The sequence below is a fragment of the Crocodylus siamensis genome, chromosome 1 (assembly GCF_052110815.1).
Source record: "Crocodylus siamensis isolate JL-2025a chromosome 1, ASM5211081v1, whole genome shotgun sequence".
In the NCBI taxonomy this organism is placed as follows: domain Eukaryota; kingdom Metazoa; phylum Chordata; order Crocodylia; family Crocodylidae; genus Crocodylus; species Crocodylus siamensis.
The window spans coordinates 389,773,685-389,796,194 of record NC_143395.1 but is presented as its reverse complement, the minus strand read 5'-3'; the positions used below and the strand labels follow the sequence as shown (position 1 = coordinate 389,796,194).

At 37.6% G+C, this 22,510-nt stretch overlaps 1 protein-coding gene across 3 annotated transcripts in view; it reads left to right on the top strand.

Moving 5' to 3' along the window:
- The window catches only part of ELMOD1 (ELMO domain containing 1), a 55,830-nt gene that overhangs the window by 8,413 nt on the left and 24,907 nt on the right, over positions 1–22,510 (top strand). For 2 of the 3 annotated variants that reach the window (XM_090029849.1, XM_090029864.1), the window contains exon 2: positions 11,395–11,488. In XM_090029849.1, coding sequence (XP_089885975.1) covers positions 11,472–11,488 — 17 coding nt within the window. In that variant the 5' untranslated portion in view covers positions 11,395–11,471. Of the gene's footprint in view, positions 1–11,394; positions 11,489–20,793; positions 20,940–22,510 lie in introns of all 3 variants that reach the window. The other variant, XM_090029857.1, reaches the window with a different exon arrangement.

The window sequence follows — 22,510 nt, the reverse complement described above, 5'->3', positions numbered from 1 at the left end:
GTTTGGTAACTTGTCCCAGCATTTTTATAATTTTTTATAAGCATAGGGTCTTCGCAGTTTTGCAGTCCTTTGAGATCTTACTTATTCCCTAGGAGATCTTGAAAATAATCAACGGTGGTTTAGAGATTAATTCAAGCTAGTCCTTTAAGTACTTTATGGTAAATGTACTCAAACTGATGTATGGGACGACATCTGCCTTGTTTAAGCAACATTCTTTAACCAAGTTGCCTTTCTGAATCAGTTTAGTATTAAAGGTGCCATTCTGCCCTGTCTTCTAGCTGTCAGTTAACATAGTAGTGGCAAACCAGTTGTTTTGCCCAGAGAATACAGGATCATAACCATCTTTCAGTACAGTGCAACTCCTGACTTTTTTTTTTTCTTCTGCCAATGCAGTCACTATCTCTATCCACCTCAGCACACAGGGCCAGTATCTAGCTTTCCACAGATTGTACATCCTGTCATTTTTCAAGAACAGTATTTTCTACTGTGAATTTGTGGACACTCGGGCTTCTTGGTTCTGTTTATCTCATTTATTGAAAAAGAAAATGGGAAACGTGCTAAATGTACAATCTACATGAAGTAATAAAAATATGGGACTTAGAATTTGCTCCACATCTACTAACCTTGGTAGAATGTTTCCCTGTATTTGGACCTTGCAATGAAACTATTGTATTTATATATAATTTTAATTTTATTTGAATGTCCAAAAACCTTCTATGAATGAACTTAAACAAAAATTTGCTCTATGTCTTTCTTTAATGATAGTTTCTTACTCTCTCAATTCACCCTATTCTTTTCTTTTGCAGCAGATTATGTTGTATGTCTTCCTGTCTTTTTTCCAGTGTGTCTCATGTTTTATTTTTCCCCAGCCCACTTCAACATTTAAATCTTTCTTTTCCTCCATATTGTGTTTTCTGCCTCCTTCCTGTCTCTCCTCCCACCATTTCTTCCCACTGCACTAAACTTTTTTTTTTTTTTTTTGACATACCACATTGATCTCTCTCCCATATGCCAATGTACACACATAGCTTTTATCAGTTACTTACTGTAGGCAGGTGGGGTGGAGGCAAATATTTTTCAGAGACAATCCCCAAATGACAAGTCAGCTCTTTTGTTCCAGACATCCCTCCCAGCTATCAAGATTCAGGTGATGGCTCTGTTTCATGTCAGTTTCTGTCCATTGTTAATTAATACATTGCAATCCTTTTCTTGGCTTCAAAGCTGTTCTCTGTTCTGAGGAGAGACGAAACATTCTTTGTTTCTGTCTTCTAACTGCCTCAGACCCCCGTGATGCCCATTACCAAAGTGGGATGTTTCAATCCCAGAACCCAGAGGGATAAAGTATCAGGTTGTCCCCATTATATCCTAGTCCTTTACCAACTTCCTTTTACATCTCTTCCTCTGCCATGAATAACTCCAGTGCCTGTTGAGGTGCTGCTGAGAGCTATCTCAAGCAACAGAAGAGTGAAAATGGCCTATTTATTGACAAATACATAGTTATTCATAGGTTTCTGAGGAGATCAAGTAAAAATGACAAGGCTGCAGTAACTTGTATAGATTGGGGAGGCAGTCAGTAACAGCTGACGCCCAGCACCACTCTCTCCCATCTGTCAGGAAGTTGCCCCTGGATTGGCTTATACTTTGGTTCACATTTGAAATGTTTTCTTCAAGGTCCTTGACAATTTTTATAAAATTAAATCTTACAGCCTATAGATGTAAGAAGCTGAAGGCACTTGTTTTGGAAACCTTCCTCAACACCACAAGGAAGTAGGTTCTCCAAGCTCTGAAAAGACATGGAGCAAACTTTGTAGTGTAATCTAGTGGTGCTCAACCTTTTAGCCTTGCAGCCCAGATGAGTGAGTGGTGCAAAGTCAGTCTGCAGGCCAGATTGTGTTTCAGGGTGCCTGGCACTACCCCCAACCTGGGCACCAGGATTATATCCTGGAGGCCCGGCACCACTCTCTCCCATCTGTCACACTAAGATTGGGCCATGGGGCCCTGGCACAGCTTGTGCACAGAGGTCAGGTACTGAAACGAGTGTACAGGACCTGCAGCTCCCCATAGGTCAGGAGATTTGGGAGCAGGGAAGTGCTGCTTTCCTGCCACCAAATTTCCAGACCCGTGGCAAGCTTCACTAGCCAAATGACATGGTACTATGGGCTGGATGCAGCTCTCAGGCTGGACGTTGAGCATCCCTGGTATAATCCAGAAGAGTATTTTGTTATGCATTCTTTGCAAGGTTACACTCAGAGGAGGAGTCCTGGTTTTCTGCGTTATCCAGAAGAGTTTGTTTAATGTCAAGGAGCTGAATCGGTTGACTGTAGCATTTCCTGAAGGGCCATTTCTCACTTTTTTAGCCTGCTTGCCTGGGCTTTTCAGAAGTACAGCATGTTTCTTGCTACCTTTGTCTGGAGTCCTGTAATCCACAGAGGTACTTGCACTTAACACTTTCCATAAGAGCATCTCAGAGCTTTGCAACCATGTCCCTGTGTGCCATACTGCTTGGTAACTTGCATGTGTTGGCTTGCCCTACTGGGATAATTTATATCCTACGCCTTGCTACAATGAGCAATGGCTCCATAAAATATTAATACCAGGATAAGAGCTCCCAGACATGTACCACCCCTCTTTTGCTCGCTCATATACTTCTTGTTGTTTGATGGTAAAGCTGTCACTGGAGTACAAAAGCAGTCTGGATGCAATAATAGGAAAGCTTTGCACCATATGGAGGATTTCTGCTAGATCAGTATGACTCATGTCTGAGTCTCCTGACTTTCTGGGTAATGCTGCCACTTTATATTTCTCCAGCCTCAAACAACTATGGTTTTGTCCTATGTCTCTTTGGTTTTGTCAGTTGTTATCCAGATTAGTGTGAAAGTGGTTTAAATGCTTGTTGATTGACAGCTGGTTCAGAGTTATGCTAATCCAATGGTTAATTTAATCCTGTTTGCACCAAGCAAACCTTAGAGAAGGTATTAGGAAACATTTATCCCTTGTGTAATTCCAATGTCTTCAGTAGCGTTACAGCAGAACTGCACTGTTAACAGGGGGATAATGTATATCCTCCCCATAAACTACTCTGTCCTGGGAATCAGCAGGGCTCTGAGACAATTCTAAAGTCATTTTAGGAGCAAGTAATGAGGATAAAACTGAAGCAAAGACACTGTCCCCTCTACTGTTGTAGGCAGCCAGGGACCAAGTAAAGTGGGGGGAAATAGGCAGCTTTTTCTTATTTTCTTTTTTTTTGGAGGGGGGGTGTGTTTTGCAGTTAGAAATAGTTACCCTGCTTGATACTTGCAGCTTCGGCAGTATTAAATATAAGTAGGAATTGATCTGCCTTTTGGCTTCAGTTTTAGGTTTACTTCTGTAGATTAGATTTACTTCTGTAGATTAGTGAAAGGGCTAGGTTTATTTAGAGCAGGTTCTTTGTGTCCTATGCCACACAAGAGAGGCAAACAGCCCGAAAAAATCTGTAGAATTTATACAGAGCAGCTGGGATGGCTCTTCTGTGCCAACTTGTCAGAGGTCATCATAAACTTTCATTTGACAAGCTGTTAAAATAATACCTTTCTATCATGTATGAATCAAGAAAACAAATTGCACTGAGCTAGTCCTGTTACATAGCAGGCGATTCCATATTTAGCTGATACTATGCCTATCCACTACCCTTCAGGATCAACCATCTTTTCCAAAATCTGAAATAACTATGCACAACTTTGTTCCTTTTCAAAGTATTGTTATTCGAAAGCATATTAAAAAAGAATGGCCTGTCCTTTTAAAATTATTTGTACTTGGTTAAACATTAGAAGACTGTATTAGCCAGTGTTATTCAGTTCCCTTTTTCTTCTGTGCTACATGGCTGCATGTTGTTGCTATCTTAGAAATTATTTGCTGTTAAGAAAAGTATCATGTAACACAGTATTCTATGATTACTTCTGGATGTTCAGTGAGGTTTTCATAGGGTCTGGTACATGTCTCTATGAAGTGCCCTGTTTCTTCCTACCGTTGACATTCTTTTTAGGAATGACCAGAAACAGGATGACCTAGGATTGGGTTAGCATTATAGTTTGGCTTTCTTTAACAAAGGCTAGAGGGAAGTTAAAAAAGTAAAATTAAGGGGAATTTAAGGCTTTTTTTTTTTTTTTAACACACACATCTGGGGGATTGTTTTGTACCTAAAATAGACTTTAAATTTCTTCTTAACCAGTGCTCTATATCATATGGTAAGAGTGAACAGTGAGTTGGAGACACTATAACGAACATAAACATGAAATCTTGTCTCTGCCTTTGTAAATTCAACTTATTTTCTTGCATACCTACAGTCCCAAATAAGGTGCATGTTTTGTTTTCTCGGAAGGAAGAATGAAGAAAATAAATGTTTTCCAGAAGTCTTTCCCTCCATGTTGCCAAAAAGGAGAAGGTGGGGTAAGAAGGAAAAGAAGCAGCAGCTATTTTATAGCACAGGGCTGGGCAATTATCTCAGCTGGAGGGCCAGTTAATGAGTTTTGGTGAGCTGTGAGGGCAGCAAGGGAAGCCCCACCCCTTGATGGGTGCCCCACCCCTGGTCACCATCTTGGATTAATAAATGCAATTTTGCTAAAAAAGTGGAATCCACAACTTAAAACTTTCATATGAACTTCTGCTCTTTGTTTCAGATATTAGGGCAGCTAAATAAACCAAACAAACAATTGAACAACAAGACAAGCATCACAAAACAGACAAGGCAATTTTTGTTGTAGTAGTAAAGCATTGCTTAGGTGAGGAAGGTGCTGTTGATTCCCTTGATGGTAACGAGGCCTCATAGTCTCTCAGTCGCCTTTGCCACTGGATTGAATTTTATACTATGGCTTCTCCAAAAGAACACAAAAATACGAACCTGTCAAGGAAAACTCCTTGCAGTAAAATATTATTCATATTTACAGTGCTGATGTGCAGTGGCAATATACACATTACTGCAATTTGGGGGGGGTTATACATATTAAAGTGATCATCCATATTTATTTTATTGTTTTCAATGCCCCATTGCACCATTTTGACAAATGGAATTGGAACTTCTACAATTTTTTTTTCTTTTAAAGTGTGGGATACCAATACTCTTGTTACAAAATCAACCACACTGCCATTTTAAAGATGAGTTTTTACAATTTCTCCTTCAGAATTTCTACTTTCTTTATTTCTTGTTTAACGGAGGCTTAGCACATTTGATTTTCTTTGAGTTTGCCTAATAATCACTGCCACCTGCTGGCCAGCCTTTTCCACATTGTAATTGCTGCAGATCTTTAGGATATTTGGATAAAACAATACTGTTGTTCCCTGAATATAATTTTAAAATTATACCAGCGCTTTTGTGCCAAGGAAATAACAAAAATACATTAGCCACGTTGAATAGTGAAATCATTTTACCCCTCCTGCCAGCTGCTGGAATCTCTGAAGTCTATTCTTAACATACAATTTTGGACGGCTGATTTTGGTGAGAAGGGGTGTATGTGGCATGCAAATAAATACAGTACTTAATGCATTTTTATGTTACTTGGAATAGGAAAAAATGATAAAACAAGATGAAAGAAAGTGTCAATTCTGAAGCAAACATGCTGAAGGAAAAATACTAAACTCAATAACTAAAAAGAGTTCACCTTCACAGCTTAAATCTTTTAGTGGTTCCTGAGTTTACGCAATGTTTCAGAAAATTGTTCCAGAAAAGCCTAGGCTTGCCTGCTCTTCTTACATGGAAATATTTGCATGGGCCTGGAAAAGCTATTTGTTGGCTTCTGTGACAAATGTATACATCTCACCTAGCGAGGAGGTGCTATGGAAATGCAATGTCTTTACTTTTGAGAGAGCCAGATAAAGCAGTGTTAGGTGTTTTAGGGACTAGGGAAGTAAGAGTGAATGAAACCAAACATAAACTTGGATTTCCTGTACAGCTGGGTGGTGGTGTTGACAGAGACTCGTGTGTTTGCTTGCTTGTTTCTTTTGTCTCAGTTATAATACTGTATACCAGTCTAAGCAGTCATGCCTAAAGGAAATTTCAAATATAGGTCTGCGTTTTGTGAAGGTATGTTAAGTAAACATGCTTTAGGGGCATTCTCTCCTACCCTAAAGGCTTGTTCTGTAGCTTTATGTACAACCTGAGCCCTTTGAGTTGAAGCTTTTGTTCAGAGACCAGTCTGCTTCTTCGTATTGGTTAAGTACTGTCACTATGCTCATGCTGTTGTTTAGGTAAAGTAGGATTGAAACTCAATTAAGTTGTTGCAACTTCACATCTATATTTTCCCTCACCATCTCACTGACATTCAGAGATGCTTAAAACATCAAAATACATAATAGAGTTGAAAATAAAGAGAAGAAAAACCTGTTACCTGTCATGAAACTGAAGTCAAGCCTTATTCATTCGCTTAATCATCCAAGTGTGACACTTTATTCTAGGATTTTGTACTGAAGAATTAATTAAATAAAATATCATCTAATTTCAGACATGCAAAAAGTATAATGCCCTCTCTGTCCTAGATAGCTGACCTACTGCTCAAGATGCTTGTTAGTAACTGGCACTCTTGAACTAGTTTTGATTACGGCTTCCCTACCAGTATAAAATAAAACTACTTGTGCCATTACAGAAAGCATTTCTGGCATCCAGTGAAACTTGGATTCAAGACGGCTTATTAATGACAATTTTTTTTCATTAATCCACCAGTTTCCCAGCCTGAGTCTTAAGTCTTCTTTTGAGGGAACTGTGTTAGTGAAAATAGTTTACCTGTACTTTATAAGTCTTTGGCTGAATGCACGGTGAATATAGCAAAAGGTCTCCTTGTCCTTGGTGTTCTAAATCTTGTTTTAAACCCAGTACTGCTGAGAAGTTAATTTAGCTAGCAACTATAGTCTTGACCCATCAGTGCAAATACATAATTTTCACCATGAAAGTATCTGTTCTATGAAGTGACCCGGTAAGTAACACCTGATGAGAATTAATCTGTGGTAAAACTGTAGGGCTCTATGAACATTTGATTCTTTTTCACAGTTTTGTAAACGCTTTTCAGGAATGTAAATTGTCAGACATGGTGATAGGGTCAGAAGTGCTATGAAATGTCCCTGTGCTGTTAGTTAGCTGAAACTGATGCTCAATTTTTTTTGCCCTGGGACCAGACTGAAGAGGTTAGGGATGGACTAGTCCTTGCCTTATCTTTGCTCATAGACCAAGTGCTCTGTGAGCAAAGCTGTGGTCACTTGAGAGAAAATGCCTGTGTAAATTGCGGTGAATGACATTTTGTGGTATAACTAAGGCCCTTTAAGGCATTAGCAAAATTGTTGCTACTCCTGATGTGCACATTAACATTATTGCACCCCAGAGTTCCATATTTCAATCTAGCATTTTTATATGTACCCAATTACTGAGTGCCTGATAGTCTTTAATGTATTTATCCTTGCTACAGCCTTGTAAAGTAGGGAAGCAACTGCTTCCCTGGGGCACCAAACCAGACGTGCATAGGAGGGTTGTAGTAAGAGGAGTCGTGAAGTCTGGATTTCCCACAGCCCACAGTAGTACTCTACACTGGGCAGTCTCACAAGCTTGTATTAGTGAGATGGGAGAGACAGTCCTTACTACTTTCAACTACTTTCCAAAACTGTCTTCAGATGTAAGGAAGACATCACTACACTGTTACACACTTCTCAGTAAGACAGTTATTTTACAATCAAAAGGATAGACTTTCCATTCTTTGAAATGGAAGTACAGAATCAAGAGCGTAAGATGGCTGCCTTCAGAGATTCTGTTGCAACCATTATATTTTTTGAGCAAGGCAATCTCAACTGCAAGTGTCACGATCTGTGCTAATTATCTAAGCCCCATTAAAGGAGAGCGCAGTGACAAGTTTTTTGTTAATGTAGGTCACCTGCGTGTCTCCAATGTTCATCTTCAGCACTACTGCCTTTTCTTATGCCTTAAATCATTTTAAACTCTACATTAGGCATTAGCAGGTCAGATGAGTCACTTGCTTACAAAATAAATGCTGCTAAACAAACAAAATTGCCTCAACTTTTTTTCTTTGTCAGTGAATCTTATTTGAGTCAAGTGATTTCCTTTCTTTAACATGTCTAGCACTTTTTCCATTTTTTCTTAACAAAACAAACTCATCTGTAGAACAAAATGTAATTTCTAGCACTTTACCTTTGCTTCATCTCAGCCTGTAGCAAATCTTAACCTTTCAGACTGCTGCATTTTCAGCAGCATGGTAAATAAAGTGTAATCAGCCATAAGAATTTTCTAAAAAATAGCAGTTGCTAAAATCAGTGTCTTATTTCGTTAAGCAGTGTTTCATACACTGTTAGTTGAAGATATACTGTAAATAACTGGTTGAGAAACTGATTTCCTGTCTATGAAAATGGGAGGTCTCAAAAATGTCCTGTTGTACAGAGACATGAAGACCTGTCCATCCACTTCACAGTGCGCACTTGAGCCTGGGTGTCTGCTATCTCAGGAGCACCCTGACCTACAGAATCTCTCACTGGTCTCAGTTATTTATTTAAACATTTTATACGAAGTGGAACATCTCCCCTTCAGAGGCTGCCACTGTGGACTATTGGTTGGACGCTTGGGATGTGAGAAACGTGTGCAAGTCCTGGGTCCAACTTGAATAAAAGCAAGACTAGAACCCAAAGCCTAGCCATGTGCCCTGATCATCGAGTTAACCTAAGCTGGGTTGCTCTCTCTGATTTTGACCACAAATTGCAAACAAAATTATCATCATAACCATATGTTTCTGCAAAAAGTACTGGTTTTGATAAGTTAGCACATTTTAACAAAAAGTTAGTAAAAAGTTCCTGATCTCTTTCAGCTGTAAATGTCATGATTTTGTAATATTTTCTTCTTTCTGCATTTTTCAGAAATGTTAGTCTGCATTTGGTCTGGTAATATGACACCTCTATGATTTTGTTCCTGTGTCTTTAGTAATGCGCAACCAATTCAATGAGGTTATCAAAAGGATATTGATAGTCTGACATACAAGCTGTGTGCAGACAGCTTTTCTGTCAGTGTCCCAGGGCAATTTTCTATGCACATTCAGTGGCAATAAACTAAAGTTTTTTCAAGCAAATTTAACTACACTGTGTAAAGGTATTTAAGATTACAGTGAGGGGAGTTTCTTGTTTTGTCTCATCAGTGTGGCTGGAAGCAGACAATATTATCATAGCACAGAGTTCATATATTTTCATGAAACTCCATCCCAACATTTTTAAGTAGGAAAAAATGGGTGTTTTGGCTCTCTAGTTTCATGAGTGTCTTAATTCAATTGTGACCAGTTCCAGCTCCCTGAAGTACAACAAAGTTAATTCTCCTACTTGCTTTTTGAAAAGATAGAGAAGGTTCTGGCTTCCTTTGGAATAAGCTCACTGAAGGGAGATATCTGGAAAAGTAGAAAGATATAATTCTCCGAAATCTTGTCTCAACTTCTTGCCATGGGGTTGATCACACTTTCTTATCTCTCTGTGTGTGGTGAAGGGTAGTGGGGGAGTTAATTTGTGAGGTCCTTGGGAGCAGAACATGATCACAGATCCCTGTCTGGTCACTGTGCAAGCCTTCACCTGCTGAATATAGATACTGTCTGCCAGACATGCAAGTTTGGTAAGGCATAGTACTGAGAGACAGCGTAGCCATTTGCCTCCTTTTCCTTCTCATGTTGGCCTCCACCTCTAAATCCTGTAGACATTTTTGGACGTTCAGCCAAGCAGAGTGAATGGCAAGCAGCCTTGGAACAGTGGCCTTTGCTGCATTTGATTTGCACCAGTCTTTCCACCCTTACCGTTGGCCTAGCTCTGTGCCTCTGTGGACTAACTTCTTTAACTTGCTAAGGTTGAACCCTGTTTCCACTGAAGTAGATGTGAATTTTGATATTGATGTTAATGGAGCCAGGATTTAACCCCTAGTGCTTAATTTTTTTCTTATAACAAATCTTAAAAAGCTAAATGTTAGTCATGTGAGTAATTTCAAAGGTAAAGTTAATTTCAGAGTGGCCTCGTTTTTTACATTTTTATAACTTTTTTAAAAAATCTGAAATAATCTTTTTTAGTTTCTGAAAATCTAGTGTTTGATTTTATTTTTTCCAAAAATAACATTTTTGTTTTGTTTTAAAGTGGAATGAAAATATATAATAATGGTGAAAGTAACCCCCTCATATTTTTAGATGGATGGACTAGGTTTTAATAAAGAAGCCCCTCTCTTAAAAAAATCTGACTAGCTCTTGTCTTTCCACAGTGACACCTCGTCTTTACGTAGGAGGGCAGAGTTTTTCAGCCGTGGGACAATAAAACATTTAACCCAGATAAATTCTAGCCCTGCAACTCTCGTTTCTGAGGCGCAGAACCATAAGCATAGCTATTTTCCCCTCTGGAGAGGTAGCAAAGCAGCAACACGGTTTCTAGCCGGAACTTACTTGACTGAACAAGAGTCAAGAAGAAACTGACTGCAAAAGCTCAGAGGGAAACTTATTTTCTCACCTTTTAGAGGCCTGGTTTTTGTTCTGATTCTGCTGCTGCTGCTGCCCTCAAGGGTCAACTAAAGAAGCTTCATCAATTTGCTGAGAAGCCTGATCCTAGCAGTGAGAAAGCTGCACAAATTGTATCTTTCAACAGAAAACGATTGGACTGGGAGCAGGTTACATCCCCTTCAGTCTTTTCCCTTTCCTCCCATTTTCCCTGCACTTCATATAGTCTAGGCCTAGGAACATAAAAAAAGGTTTAACAGGGAGCATTAGAAGCCTGTCTGCTGTGTTCATTAATGAACCAGAGTCTGTTGTTAGTATCTGCCTATGTTGGCAAGCAGGTGTTAGTGCAGCTAGTAGCAATTACAGCTGTATTCAGGGGACAGCAACGTGCTTCAGCCCATCAAAAACCATGCAAACCAAAGAAGCTTTCACAGTTCAAGGATTATATATATTTTAGCAGGAAGTTTGTGTTGTTATCCAACAAGATAGTTGTGTTTATTTTATTTTTTTAATAAATGAAGTGCTTGCCCTTTTCAGCAGGTAACTGTAATATAAAATTCATGGCTGTCAAAAAAGAAAAGGAAAGCAGTGACTAGATAAACTAAAATGTTTAGTTTATCAAATTAGCAGTTTTGTTAGATCCTGCAAAACCATGCAGGACCAGATTTTTTGAGTGCTAAGTAAGCTTACTTTCAGGCACCAAAATAAACGGCCAGATTTGCTAAAGGATCCTAAGCTCTTTACAAAATACTCGGTGCTCAACTACTGGGAAAGCTGTATAAGTTTTCAGCTTGAGGATTTACCATTTTTGGAGTTCAAGTTCTTAAAATAATTGTGTGTAGAAGAAATGTTATTGTTTGATCAACTGAAAACTTGAGACTGTTATATTTCTGTGTTTCTTACACCTGATTTATTTCTACAGAATCATTTAATTCTGCAAGAGCAACTTTCCTGTGATCATTTGAGAGATTATTTGACTAGAATATCAAAACTACCATAATGAAGCACTTTCTGAGGTAATGCTTTTAACATCTTTTCCAAAACTGTTGAATGATAAGGACTTGTTTCATTATAAAACAATGTATCTTGACCATTACCTCCCACATTTAGTGGGATATATTTATTTTTGTAATCCCTTGGCCAGTACCATTTAATTAAATTGGTTATAAAATGCCACATTTAATTTTAAAATGTATATTTTAGCTGTATAGGAACATGGAACAAAAATATTATCTGATAAGTGGTCCCTCTAAGCACATCTTCAGTAACCGATGCATCGGAGCAAGGTCAACTAATTGAGGATGGGTAATTAAACATTAACCTATCAGTCTGGGGAAACTTCTTCCTTGCACTCCTGCATTCTAAATTAAAGCCCTGACCCAAGGCTAAAGTCACATACTGAAATGAACAACATATAAAATGTTTAATAAGAAGATTGTACATTTAGAACTGTAGTAAGCAGCAAAATGAGAGGCAGATGCAGTATAGTGCTGAAAATTATAAATGGTCAGATTTTTCTTAATGCAAGTAACACTTTCTACACCTCTGCTTCCTTTTTGCAGCAGACTACTATTTCAGTCATCCCTTACCCATAAAACTTGTGGCTAAACCACATCATGCTGTTTGCTGTGACAACTAATTGAAATGTGTTAGGGCCAAGCAGAGGTCATTTTAATCCATGAGAACAGGCATATTTAAATTTACTTGAATCAACCGGAAAGCTGAGACAGTGATCATTTTGTATCAGAAATTGAACAACCAGGGGAAAAATGCTGGCTTTGGGTTTTTTGGACCTCTGGAGAAAGGGACATTAGATTAAAAATAACACAAAGTCTGCATTTTTCCCTTACTTTTGATTCGGGTAACTTCTTAAGTAATATAAATGTGAGAGATTCAGAGCAATTTTTTCTGTCATTACCCTGTTTACTTGTGTGATTGACAGCATTTACAGTACAGTCTGTTTCACTGTTTGCCTGTAGTTGAGAGAAGGCAAAATAGACTATGTAAATGTAGTCAGTCACATGACATAAGCACACTGGAGGGGGGAATAATAAGAGAAAATTTATTTTTCTTCTTTCATCTGCAATAGAGTTACATTCTCTTTTCATTGTAAACATTTTACGTGTTTTTAATTGGAAAAGGAAATAAATGCAGACGTGCAGGGTTTGGTTTTTTTTCTTTTGGCTTGTTTTTTTTTTTTTTTTAAGCTGATCATATCTTATTATGGTGCCCTTTGGGGAGCAGGAGTAATTTTATCTTCATTCCTGTGCTGTTTTTCTGTTTACCATGTGGTTGGTTAATCTTGTTACCAATCTTGACAGTATATGACAGGCTTGATTTGAATGTATCCAACCCTGGACCCGAAAATACTCTTCAACAGAGAGAAATTCACATTTCGGAATAGTATCAGTCGATATGTTTTTTTCACTCTTAGCTGTGAATTGTTTATAGTGGAGAATTTTGGTATCACTGCTTCCAGGCTGATCACCATCTCTAATGACCTGGTACCCAAGCTAACCTCACTGCTATTGCTGTGTTAAAATAGGTTTCTATCACTTTCTCCATTAGTAATTGTATGAACTCATTGTAGTCAAGCTCTTTGCTGGATAGACATCCACCTGCTTCCTCCAGTGTTAAATTCTATCGTTTTGACCCATCCACCTGCTTCCTTCAGTGTTAAATTCTTGTCCTCGTAGGCGATTAAACAGGGAGGTTTAGAATTTTTGTTATGGGTGGTTACTAATACATTTTGTTTTATATGTGATATATCTGTGCTGTGATAATGGGCTAAGTAGAAATGAAAATAGAAATAGAAATGAAACATAGAAAGAAACTGCCGTTCTTTCACTTCTTTTCATGAAAGCAAGAGGGAGAGGGCAGGGAGAGAGTGTCTTCTCTATTCTTGGAAGGCAGTCATGAGAGCCAAATAAATATCTAAGTAATGTGTGGTAGGGCTGTGCAAATATCAGTTTTTCTTTAATGGGAAAGTCTGATATCTACTTTACATTCCAAGTTGTTCCACAAAGTTTTAAATGGGACATTTCAAAACAGAAAGTACTGACTTTTTATTGGGGGAAAAATTAACTCTTTAATCAGTATTTCCAAGAAAACCTTTATATTTTGAGTTATCTAGTTGAAAATGAAGTAAAAAATCCCCCCAAATCATATTCCAACTGGGAAATACCTGGTTGAAGAAATCTGAAAAGTTCTATTATAAACCTCCCCAAAATAATAGCTGAATCTCATGTGAGATAATGGCAGTTAAAGCAATAAAGCTTGGCGCTGGAGAGGCATTGAGCTAGAAGCCGAAGAGATGATAATCCCTTTGTTCCAATTGTTGTAATTCCAAACGTTGTATCATAGCAATAATGATACAACAATTGGAAACTGAACAGTTATCAAACTCTGAATAATCTTTAGACATTAATTATAATTGTTTGTGCACTCCATACTTTTTTCATAAAGATCCTGCTTTCTTGGGTAGGTGTTTTCTATTTTTTTGTCTCTATCTAGATTGAGATGGTAGTATTATCTCGGATTTTTCTTAATACTCTCAAGCTACAAGAAAATCGGTACAGCACGGTGAGAAATACATTTTTACACATTAAAAATGGTAAAGCAGTACAAGAAAAATGTTGTTCTTCTAACAAATTTCATATCAATAACACAGAGGTGCAATCTAACTGAAAGAAATCTTTAGCAAAAACATTTTTGTTTTTATTTTGTGCCTTTGACAGTAATATATACATTTAGTTTCACTGTTTTCCTATTCAAGAGTTTCTTATAAATATTAGTGTATATATAAGAATCTCTGTATAAAAAATTTCTTTAAAAAGGAAACATCTGTAAATATATCCTATTTTAAAGGGAATTTTAAAAAGACCAGGGCATAACATATAATTGCTATTTTAGAAGGAAATGAGTTAAAACAAATAATTACTTACAACTTAACTTTGGCAATCTATTTTAAGGTACAGGTAGTCCTTAGACTTATGACACAATTGGTTCCTGAAAACAGCATCTTAAGTCAAAACATTGTAACTTGGAACTGATTTTTTCCCACAGGAAACAAGGTTATAAATGAGGGATTGGTTCCTGAACCAAGGCCCAGTACCCTGTTTTCACCAAAAATAACCCAGAATTGTGTACTCAGTCAATTATAGATGGGTAATATAGCTACATTAATGTATTTATATTGTAAATAGCAATCATACTGAGCTGAAAGGATTTCTTTGAGGTGACTGCTGGACTTTTTGAAGGGCTCTTGGCTGGAGTCTTCTCAGGAGTCTTGGTTGTAGGTTTTTCTGGAGTCTTGTCTGCTTTCTTAAAGTGATGGGTGACACAGCGATCTGTTCGCTGTCATGATGTCGCATCAGGTCAAGTGTTGTAAAGTCAAAACTGACATCAGGAAGTTGAAACAGGGTGTCAATTTAAAAATATTGTAAGTGTGAAACGTTGTAAGTCAAGGACTGCCTGTGCTTTTTTATTCTCACACAATTTAAACAAAGTGGTTGATTTTTTTTTTTTTAATTAATTCATCATGAAGCAGCCTGACTTTTAATTGGAATAGGCCCAATGGATTAGTCATACAACTTTCTGAAAAACTGACATTGAGATCTATGGGTCATGTACAGTGTTATAGGAGTAATGTTAATGTATTCAGGACTGATTTAGACAGATGTTAATATACTGACGCAATTGAGATTGATGCCATAGTGCAAAAATTGCATGTTCTGCTATGCCAGACAAGACCTGGTGCTGTCCTGAACCTGATGCCAACAATCAGCTGATCATTGGCATAGAGACTGGTGGACCTGGGGGATCAGGCTAGGAGCAGCCCTAGGTCTGCACCCCAGACCCAGGGTTGTCTGAGGCCCAATGCAATCAATTATATGTGGAACGTATTTGTGGCTGGTTTACCATTTTGTTGCACCATAAATTGGCTGAACATGTGGTGTATTGCAGTTGATGGTATGATTAATGCTTTAATTGCACCATAAATGTATCGTGTTCCAGGACCTGTAGAAAGATTCCTATAAAGAACCTAACTATGTAATAGGATTTTGTTTTATTGCACGTAGTCGTACATTTAATATCGTCTTACATATGGCCTTATTTTAGGAGAGAGTAAATGCAAAGCATCTCTTTTTCTGTGTACCGTTTTATATAATTTTAAACCTCTTCAAGAATTCTGTGTCTGGTTTACCTATCCATAATATTGTGGGGGGAGGATGAAAAATATCACAGCATGTCTGGAATGTTAATGAGGTTAATGACCTGGACTCCCACAAACTAAAGCAGTAGCAAGTTTGAAAATCAAACGTCTTTCATGAAAAATGCCCTACTAGCAGTCCTCCTAAGCTTCTGCTTATCATTCATATTGTACTTTGGGTTTCTTTGCTCACAAACCATTTAATAGTAGTTTGAAAATATTTTGGAGGTAGGATATAGAAAAAAGTTCTTCTTGTTATGGAAGCATGAAGCCATTCCAGATTATGACTATGGTCCAATATGGTCAGCTGAAGACTACTAATCTTCATTGTGCATAATCTACTTGTATCTGCAGCTTTTTAAAGCCCTGCTGTAAAGAGGCTTCATTTCTATAGAGTTACTTTTAGACGGGGCTTACACATGCTCAAAACTGTTGAAGGAAGAGAACTTGTTTCGTTATAAAACAATATATGTTGACTATTACCTCGCACATTTAGTGGGATATATTTACTTTTGAATCCCTTGGCCACTACCATTTAACTAAAGTGGTTTTAAAATGCTAGACTTAATTTAAAAAATATTTTAGTTGTATAGAAACATGGAACAAAAAAACTATCAGATAAGTGATCCCTCTAATTTGAAAGGCATATTTTCAGTAACTGATTCATCAGAGGAAGATGGAACTAATTGAGGATGGGCAATTAAACAGTAACCTACCAGTGTGGGGATAGGGAAACTTCTTCCTTGCACTCCTGAATTTTATGTTAAAGTCCCATTTATATTTCAGCTGAAGTGACATACTGAAATGAGAACATATAAAATATTAAATAAGATTGCAGATTTAGACCTGTATTAAGCAGCAAAGATAGAGAGAACTACCCAAAATAAAAGGCAGAAGCTATATAGTGCTAGCAGAGGTATGTAGACCTTGCAGATGGACTAATCTAACCTTTGTAAGAGCTCGGTGTTTTTGTTTGTGGTTGCCCTTCAGTTGCTGAACAAACCCATTTTTTTTTTAAAAAACTCCTCAGTCCATCACTGGGCTTTTTTTGACAGTGTTGAATGAAGAATGGCTTTGATGTGGCAAACAGATGGTTGATTTTTGCTCTGACTCTTATTCCCTTCGTATAGTCCTGAATATCTTTTGTTTTGTCCAACTGGACTTCCAACCTGTGTCAGGAACATTTTACATAGTTTGAAATTTTGGCCAAAAAAGGAAAGATTTTCCATGGAAAACTTCTCTATGTTTAGCAAGCTCTCTTCACAACTGCATTTTTATATGATCATCATGATGACATTTTCTTTTTTGTAATTACTATTTCAAATACATATAGTGAGACAAAACTCTTGAGGTAGAGGTGATATCTTTTATTAAAACAAACTAAATAGTTGCAAAAAAGTTTTTCTTTGCAAGCTTTTGGGCACATGCTCCCTTGATCAGACAAAGGATTCAAAGATGACAAAATATTTCCCAGGTGGAAAGGAAACTTAATCTTGCAAGGGAAACCAGAAATAGCAAGGTTTCTCCTAGGTAGAAAAAACAGTTTGTAAAAAACTTCTCCTTTGTGTGATGAAGGACACATGTGCTCAAAAGCTTGCAAAGAAACAAAAATTTTTTTGCAACTGTTCAGTTGGTCAAATAAAGGATATCACCTCTGTTCCAAGAGTTTTGACTACCTATGCCCATTAGACCAACACAGCTAAAACCAGTATCCCTAAAAATAGTGAATAATTTACTGTACTCACCATCAGTATAAGTCTGTTGTATCTGTTATTCTTCAATAAACCCTTGAAAATTGACATGCACTTTAATCTATTGATAAGCAACTACAAAGAACTGGCAGTTTTTACTCTGCAAACTGTTTGTCATCAATCACATTTCTTAAAATAAAAATCAAATCAGTCAAAAGTAATGAATATGAAAAAGTTGTTCGTGCTATAGAATGCTTTTGAACAACTGCCCTGTGTTCTTGGTTGCTATGGTGACTTTCCTTCAGATATAAGCAGATGGGTAGACTGGAATTCAGTTTTCTTATGCCTGAGAAACTGTCTGATGCTATCTGGTACAGTTTTTTTTTAAATTTGGCTTCCACAACAGGTTTATATGGGGCAGATTTGATTATTCCCTATATAATGATTACCACTAGAGAGCGTCATGGCTGATCCTATTTACAGCTGCAGGTTGCACATACAAAACTGGCGCCTGTCAGATTTTTGCTTAATTGGACAAATGACCATTCCCAGCTAGAGTACAAGAGCCTTATTTTTCAAAGCTAAAATCAGAGTGGAGCGACTCAGTAATGGTACAGTGACTAACAATTTATTGCACTGGCAACCAAGAGACAAAATGATTGCACATCTGTTATCTGATGTGACAGGTAGATCTTGTTTATGGAATTGTGTGTATCTGCAGAAATTAAATAGTTATGTAAGCATGTTGTATAGCAACAGGACACAAAATGGGTGAAGGTAATAAACAAAATGTGTGCATTTCATCCAGTTGTATTTGAAAATGATACACAGCAGTTGATCACCATTCACTGGCAAGCAGGTGTGTTATGAGCTGGGTGCACCACCTATTTAAGAGGAATTCTGTATAGTAGTAAGGGCATGATGGGGGTTGCTTCACTTATGGTGGAGATGATTAGCTGAATTCCAATAGCCTTTATATAAAAGGTTGATCTTAGTAGAGCACTGTATCAGTTACACTTCTCTGTGGTAACTGCTGAACTCTATCCTTTAAGTTATCAGCGTTCGATATCAGATGCAAGGGCCATAAAGTTAACTGAGAGGCAATATTTGAGATGCATTATCAAGCACTGCTGAAAATTTTCATGCAGGTGACCTCAAAATGAAGAGCATCACTAAGTTACTGTCACTTTTTGCACCATGTAGCTTTCCTAATAATTTCCTATTCACCTCTTCTTTAGGACAAGCTCAACTTGTCAGGTCATAGTAGTCTTAAGTATATGTAGTTTCTTGTACCTTCCCTTCTTGTTTTCACCTTTTTTGCTCAGGAAGAGAATCTCCAAACCCCAATAATTAGTGTTGTCATTGCTGAGCTTATTCACAGTTGGGTTTTTTTGGTTTCATCACCCCTGTTGGTGCTGCAGAGAAATTTAAGACTGGAGCTTTGTGTTAAATATCCAGTTCCTTTCTTTGCTCATGAAAGAAGGAAGTTGGAGAAGACCCAAGGCAGAGAAATAGTGACATGCAGGTGGGGGTGGGGGGAGAGTTGCAAAGAACTCAAAGACTAGAAAAAGTGGAAGAATGGGGAAAAGGAGATCAAGTAAAAACACATTACCTATAGATCAGTCTGGGTAGTCAGATAAAACCCAGAGCAGAAACCTTTCAAAAATTCCAGTGCTGTATGAAATAGAATAAAAGGTCACACTAAACAAAACTGGTTAAATCCCTCCTAATATGTTAAACCACAGTGTAGAATGCTGTTAGTACTAGATGCACCTTTTTGCCTGTTCCCAATTATACCGTGTTACTTTGGGGATGGGAAGCGAACAGCTTCTGTTGTTTGGAATACAAATACTTAAGCTGTTTAAATCTTTGACTTTCCTTTTTTCCTGTGAGAGAAATCCAGCCTACATGGGTGCTACTGCAGGCAGCCAAGTTTTAGCAACGGTCCTTCCTTGCCGTTCAAACAAAGACAGTGAGGCACTGTTACATACTTTTGAACTATAATATGCAACAATTCATACATAGCAGTCTAGCAAACCAGTTTCTGAGGAGGGATTATACTGGTACATACCTCTGGATGATGGCTAATCTTGAGGAACGTTAACTCTTCCAGATAGAGCAGCTGTGTTTTGAGAAGACGTATTGAAGTGTCTGTGTGTAGCGGGAAGATTAAGGCCAGGTTAGGATCTTGGCTACAGCAGTAATGGGATTGCCGGGGGAGTAGTAAAAGAAGTAAGAGAGATTAATTCTGCTCCCATTTCTCATCTTGGTACCATTAACTGTTTCCTTAGGATTCTGAAGTTTAAAGGAAAGAGAAACCCTTTTTCCAAATCGCGTTGTCAGTTGCATGAACTCCATTAATGTTACTCTTGCAGTAATTATTTCGGATTACTTCCGACGCTCAAAATGCCTGGCACAAAGGATGGGGGTCATTTGGTGGGTCTGTCTGTTTTCAATATGCAAGACTTGTCAAAAGTATGTGTATACTGTTGCTAATGAAGTATTAAGGTTTAGGAATCAAATAAAAAACCATCTACCTGAGGTGCTTACCGTGCAGTAGCCTAATAACATGGTCCAAAACCATGCTAATATGCTGCTGTGCAGTGTTGTTAGGCTACTGCGCAGTAAGTGTCACTAAAAAACAGCGCGCAGTAACACGAGTTACTGTGTATTGAATTAGTACAGTATTTGGTTAACCAAGTACTAAACTTAATGTACAGTAAGTAGGACACATTAATGAACTTGCAGATGCACCCACAGAATCAAAATCAAGGAACTGGGGTATGGAAAAATGAACAAGTTCCCATAAAGTAAGCCCAGGGTTGAACTTGCAGCACACTGGCTACTCCACTATATCTGGCTCTGTACGTGGTCTGACCCCACAGGAAAGTTAAACTAGGTTATCCTGCTTCCATAGAAAGGTTGGCTAGCTAGCTAGCTAGCATTTACTTCAGGAGCACAGCATGCACACAGGCAATCACCATGGAGTTCACACCCTAGCTGATTTTACGCTAAATTGTTCATGAGCCCTCATCTATTGAGTGCTTGATTGCTTAATTTAAATATTTGCATTAATATTCCACCAAGTGGAGTGACCGGAGTATCATTTTTTTTATGCATTTTCCAGAAGTGCGTCTAACACAAATCAGTGGTGAAACAGGCCATGCATTTCCTGTGCAAATGAAATTTTACAAAACCACAAGCCTGGGAAAATAGGAGAAGGGGGAGCCTCTTTCCAAAAAGCTTTGGCATTGAGACACCTTGCCACAGGCACACAAATTAGTTTGGATTTGTTTAGTGCTACACAGTTATTTTATTATTGTTGTCAGTATTTCTGTTTTGCTTAGTGGTCTTGAATTTCAGCTCATTTTAAAATAAAAGCCTAGTCTGTTTAATCAGCAATATGCTTTCGTTACAGGATCTCTACAAGCAAGAATTATTTTTATTAAAAAAAAATACAAAACCATTGAAAACAAAATTGAGTAACCATGCATGCCATTCTTGTTGTAAAAGAAGATCCCTACTCTCACTTGTTTGAGAAGGACGAGTAGTAGAACATTACAGGTATCCACAAAACAAACATTTTCTTACCTTAGCTGCCTAGTTAAAAATTAGTACTGTCTGCTTTCTTAATCACCACCGTTAGTTATAGTATGGTAAGTCACAAGTAGTTCCTCTTTCATGCTTTGATGATATGCTACATTTTTAATAGCTGTACTTTGGTCAGCCATTCTAAGCCACGTAACAGAGGCAAAAATTTAACAGTAAATGTAACTGGAACTATGGAAGAATGGCTTCTGAACCTAAATACAGACTACCATGTCACAACTAGCATATTTTGTCCCTAAAAGAATTAGTTGTCTATAGTCACATATTTATTATAAAGGGCCTGTGCTGTTTTTAATTTATTCTTTGTTGAAAATACTCATTTCAGTTAAGCCACTTGCATGAAATTAAATGGGTCTTCCCTCTTTTCTACATAGTTGAGCACTGTGGACTACTGGAACTTTATGGGAACAGCTGTAGTAAAACTACTTAACCACTGAAAGCAATGCATATCAATAGCATATATTTTAATGACAATAGACCAAAACTTAATATAAAAAAAAGTGACTCTTAAGACTTAAAGGGTTGGAATCTTTCTCAGGTAAACTCCCTTGTACTTTCTTGGGAGTTTTCTTTGGAGTAGAGACTGCAGATGTGCATTGCTGTGTTCCTTCTGCTGCTTCATATAGTGCTGTTCGGTGGTGGGATTATATTTTTGTTTTGGCTTTCTTTTTTAGTAGGTTTCTAAACCAGGATGCAAATAACCATGACGTATTTGATTGCTGGATTGCTAAAATGCCCAGCTTGTGAATCTCTTTGCTGGAGGAGAATTGAAAATTACAAATGATGGTGTTGGCTGGTTTTATATAACTTTTGTTCTCTCATGTTTACTGACATGTTTCTGACAGTTGGAGACCTTTTAAAATGTCTGTGCATCAGGTTTGTTTGGGGATTTCTTTCCTGATTTACTATTTTATTTTCTCTCTCAGCTCTAGGAAGTCAATTCTGTATATTTGAGCAAATACCTTAACTTTTTAATGTCCAAGAACAATATAATGCTGGCAGTCAGTGGTATTTTCCATGTCTGTGTATATTAAATCCACAGATTGGAGGTGACCCATAATTTCAAATTCTTTCGAGTTTTTATCTGAATCCAAAATGTTCACTTCTGTTGCATCAACTTTATGGACTTGTATTTAGGGAGATACTTGGGAACACTAAGCAAATTAACTAGAAATGTAGTGAGAAAATGCATTAAACCCTGTGTAAATGTTGCTATTTAGAAGCAAAGAGGCTTTAATTCATTTGAGCTTAATCCTCCTGAGATTAAGTTGAAGCATACTAAACACAGGATCTTCATAATCTTAAATTTACGTATTTAGTTAACTCACTTATTTTCCCAAGTGTTCCCTTGGCCTTCAGGGCAGATACTAACCTTGTGTGAATTAATGTAGCCCTGTTAGCTTTTTAACAGAGCTGTAACACCTTACATCGGTTGACAATCTGTTATTTAGTATTTCAGTCTGTTTCCAGAATTTCATAAATTCAAATGGGAGTCTGTTGACAAATATGGGTGTTATTAATTTTCT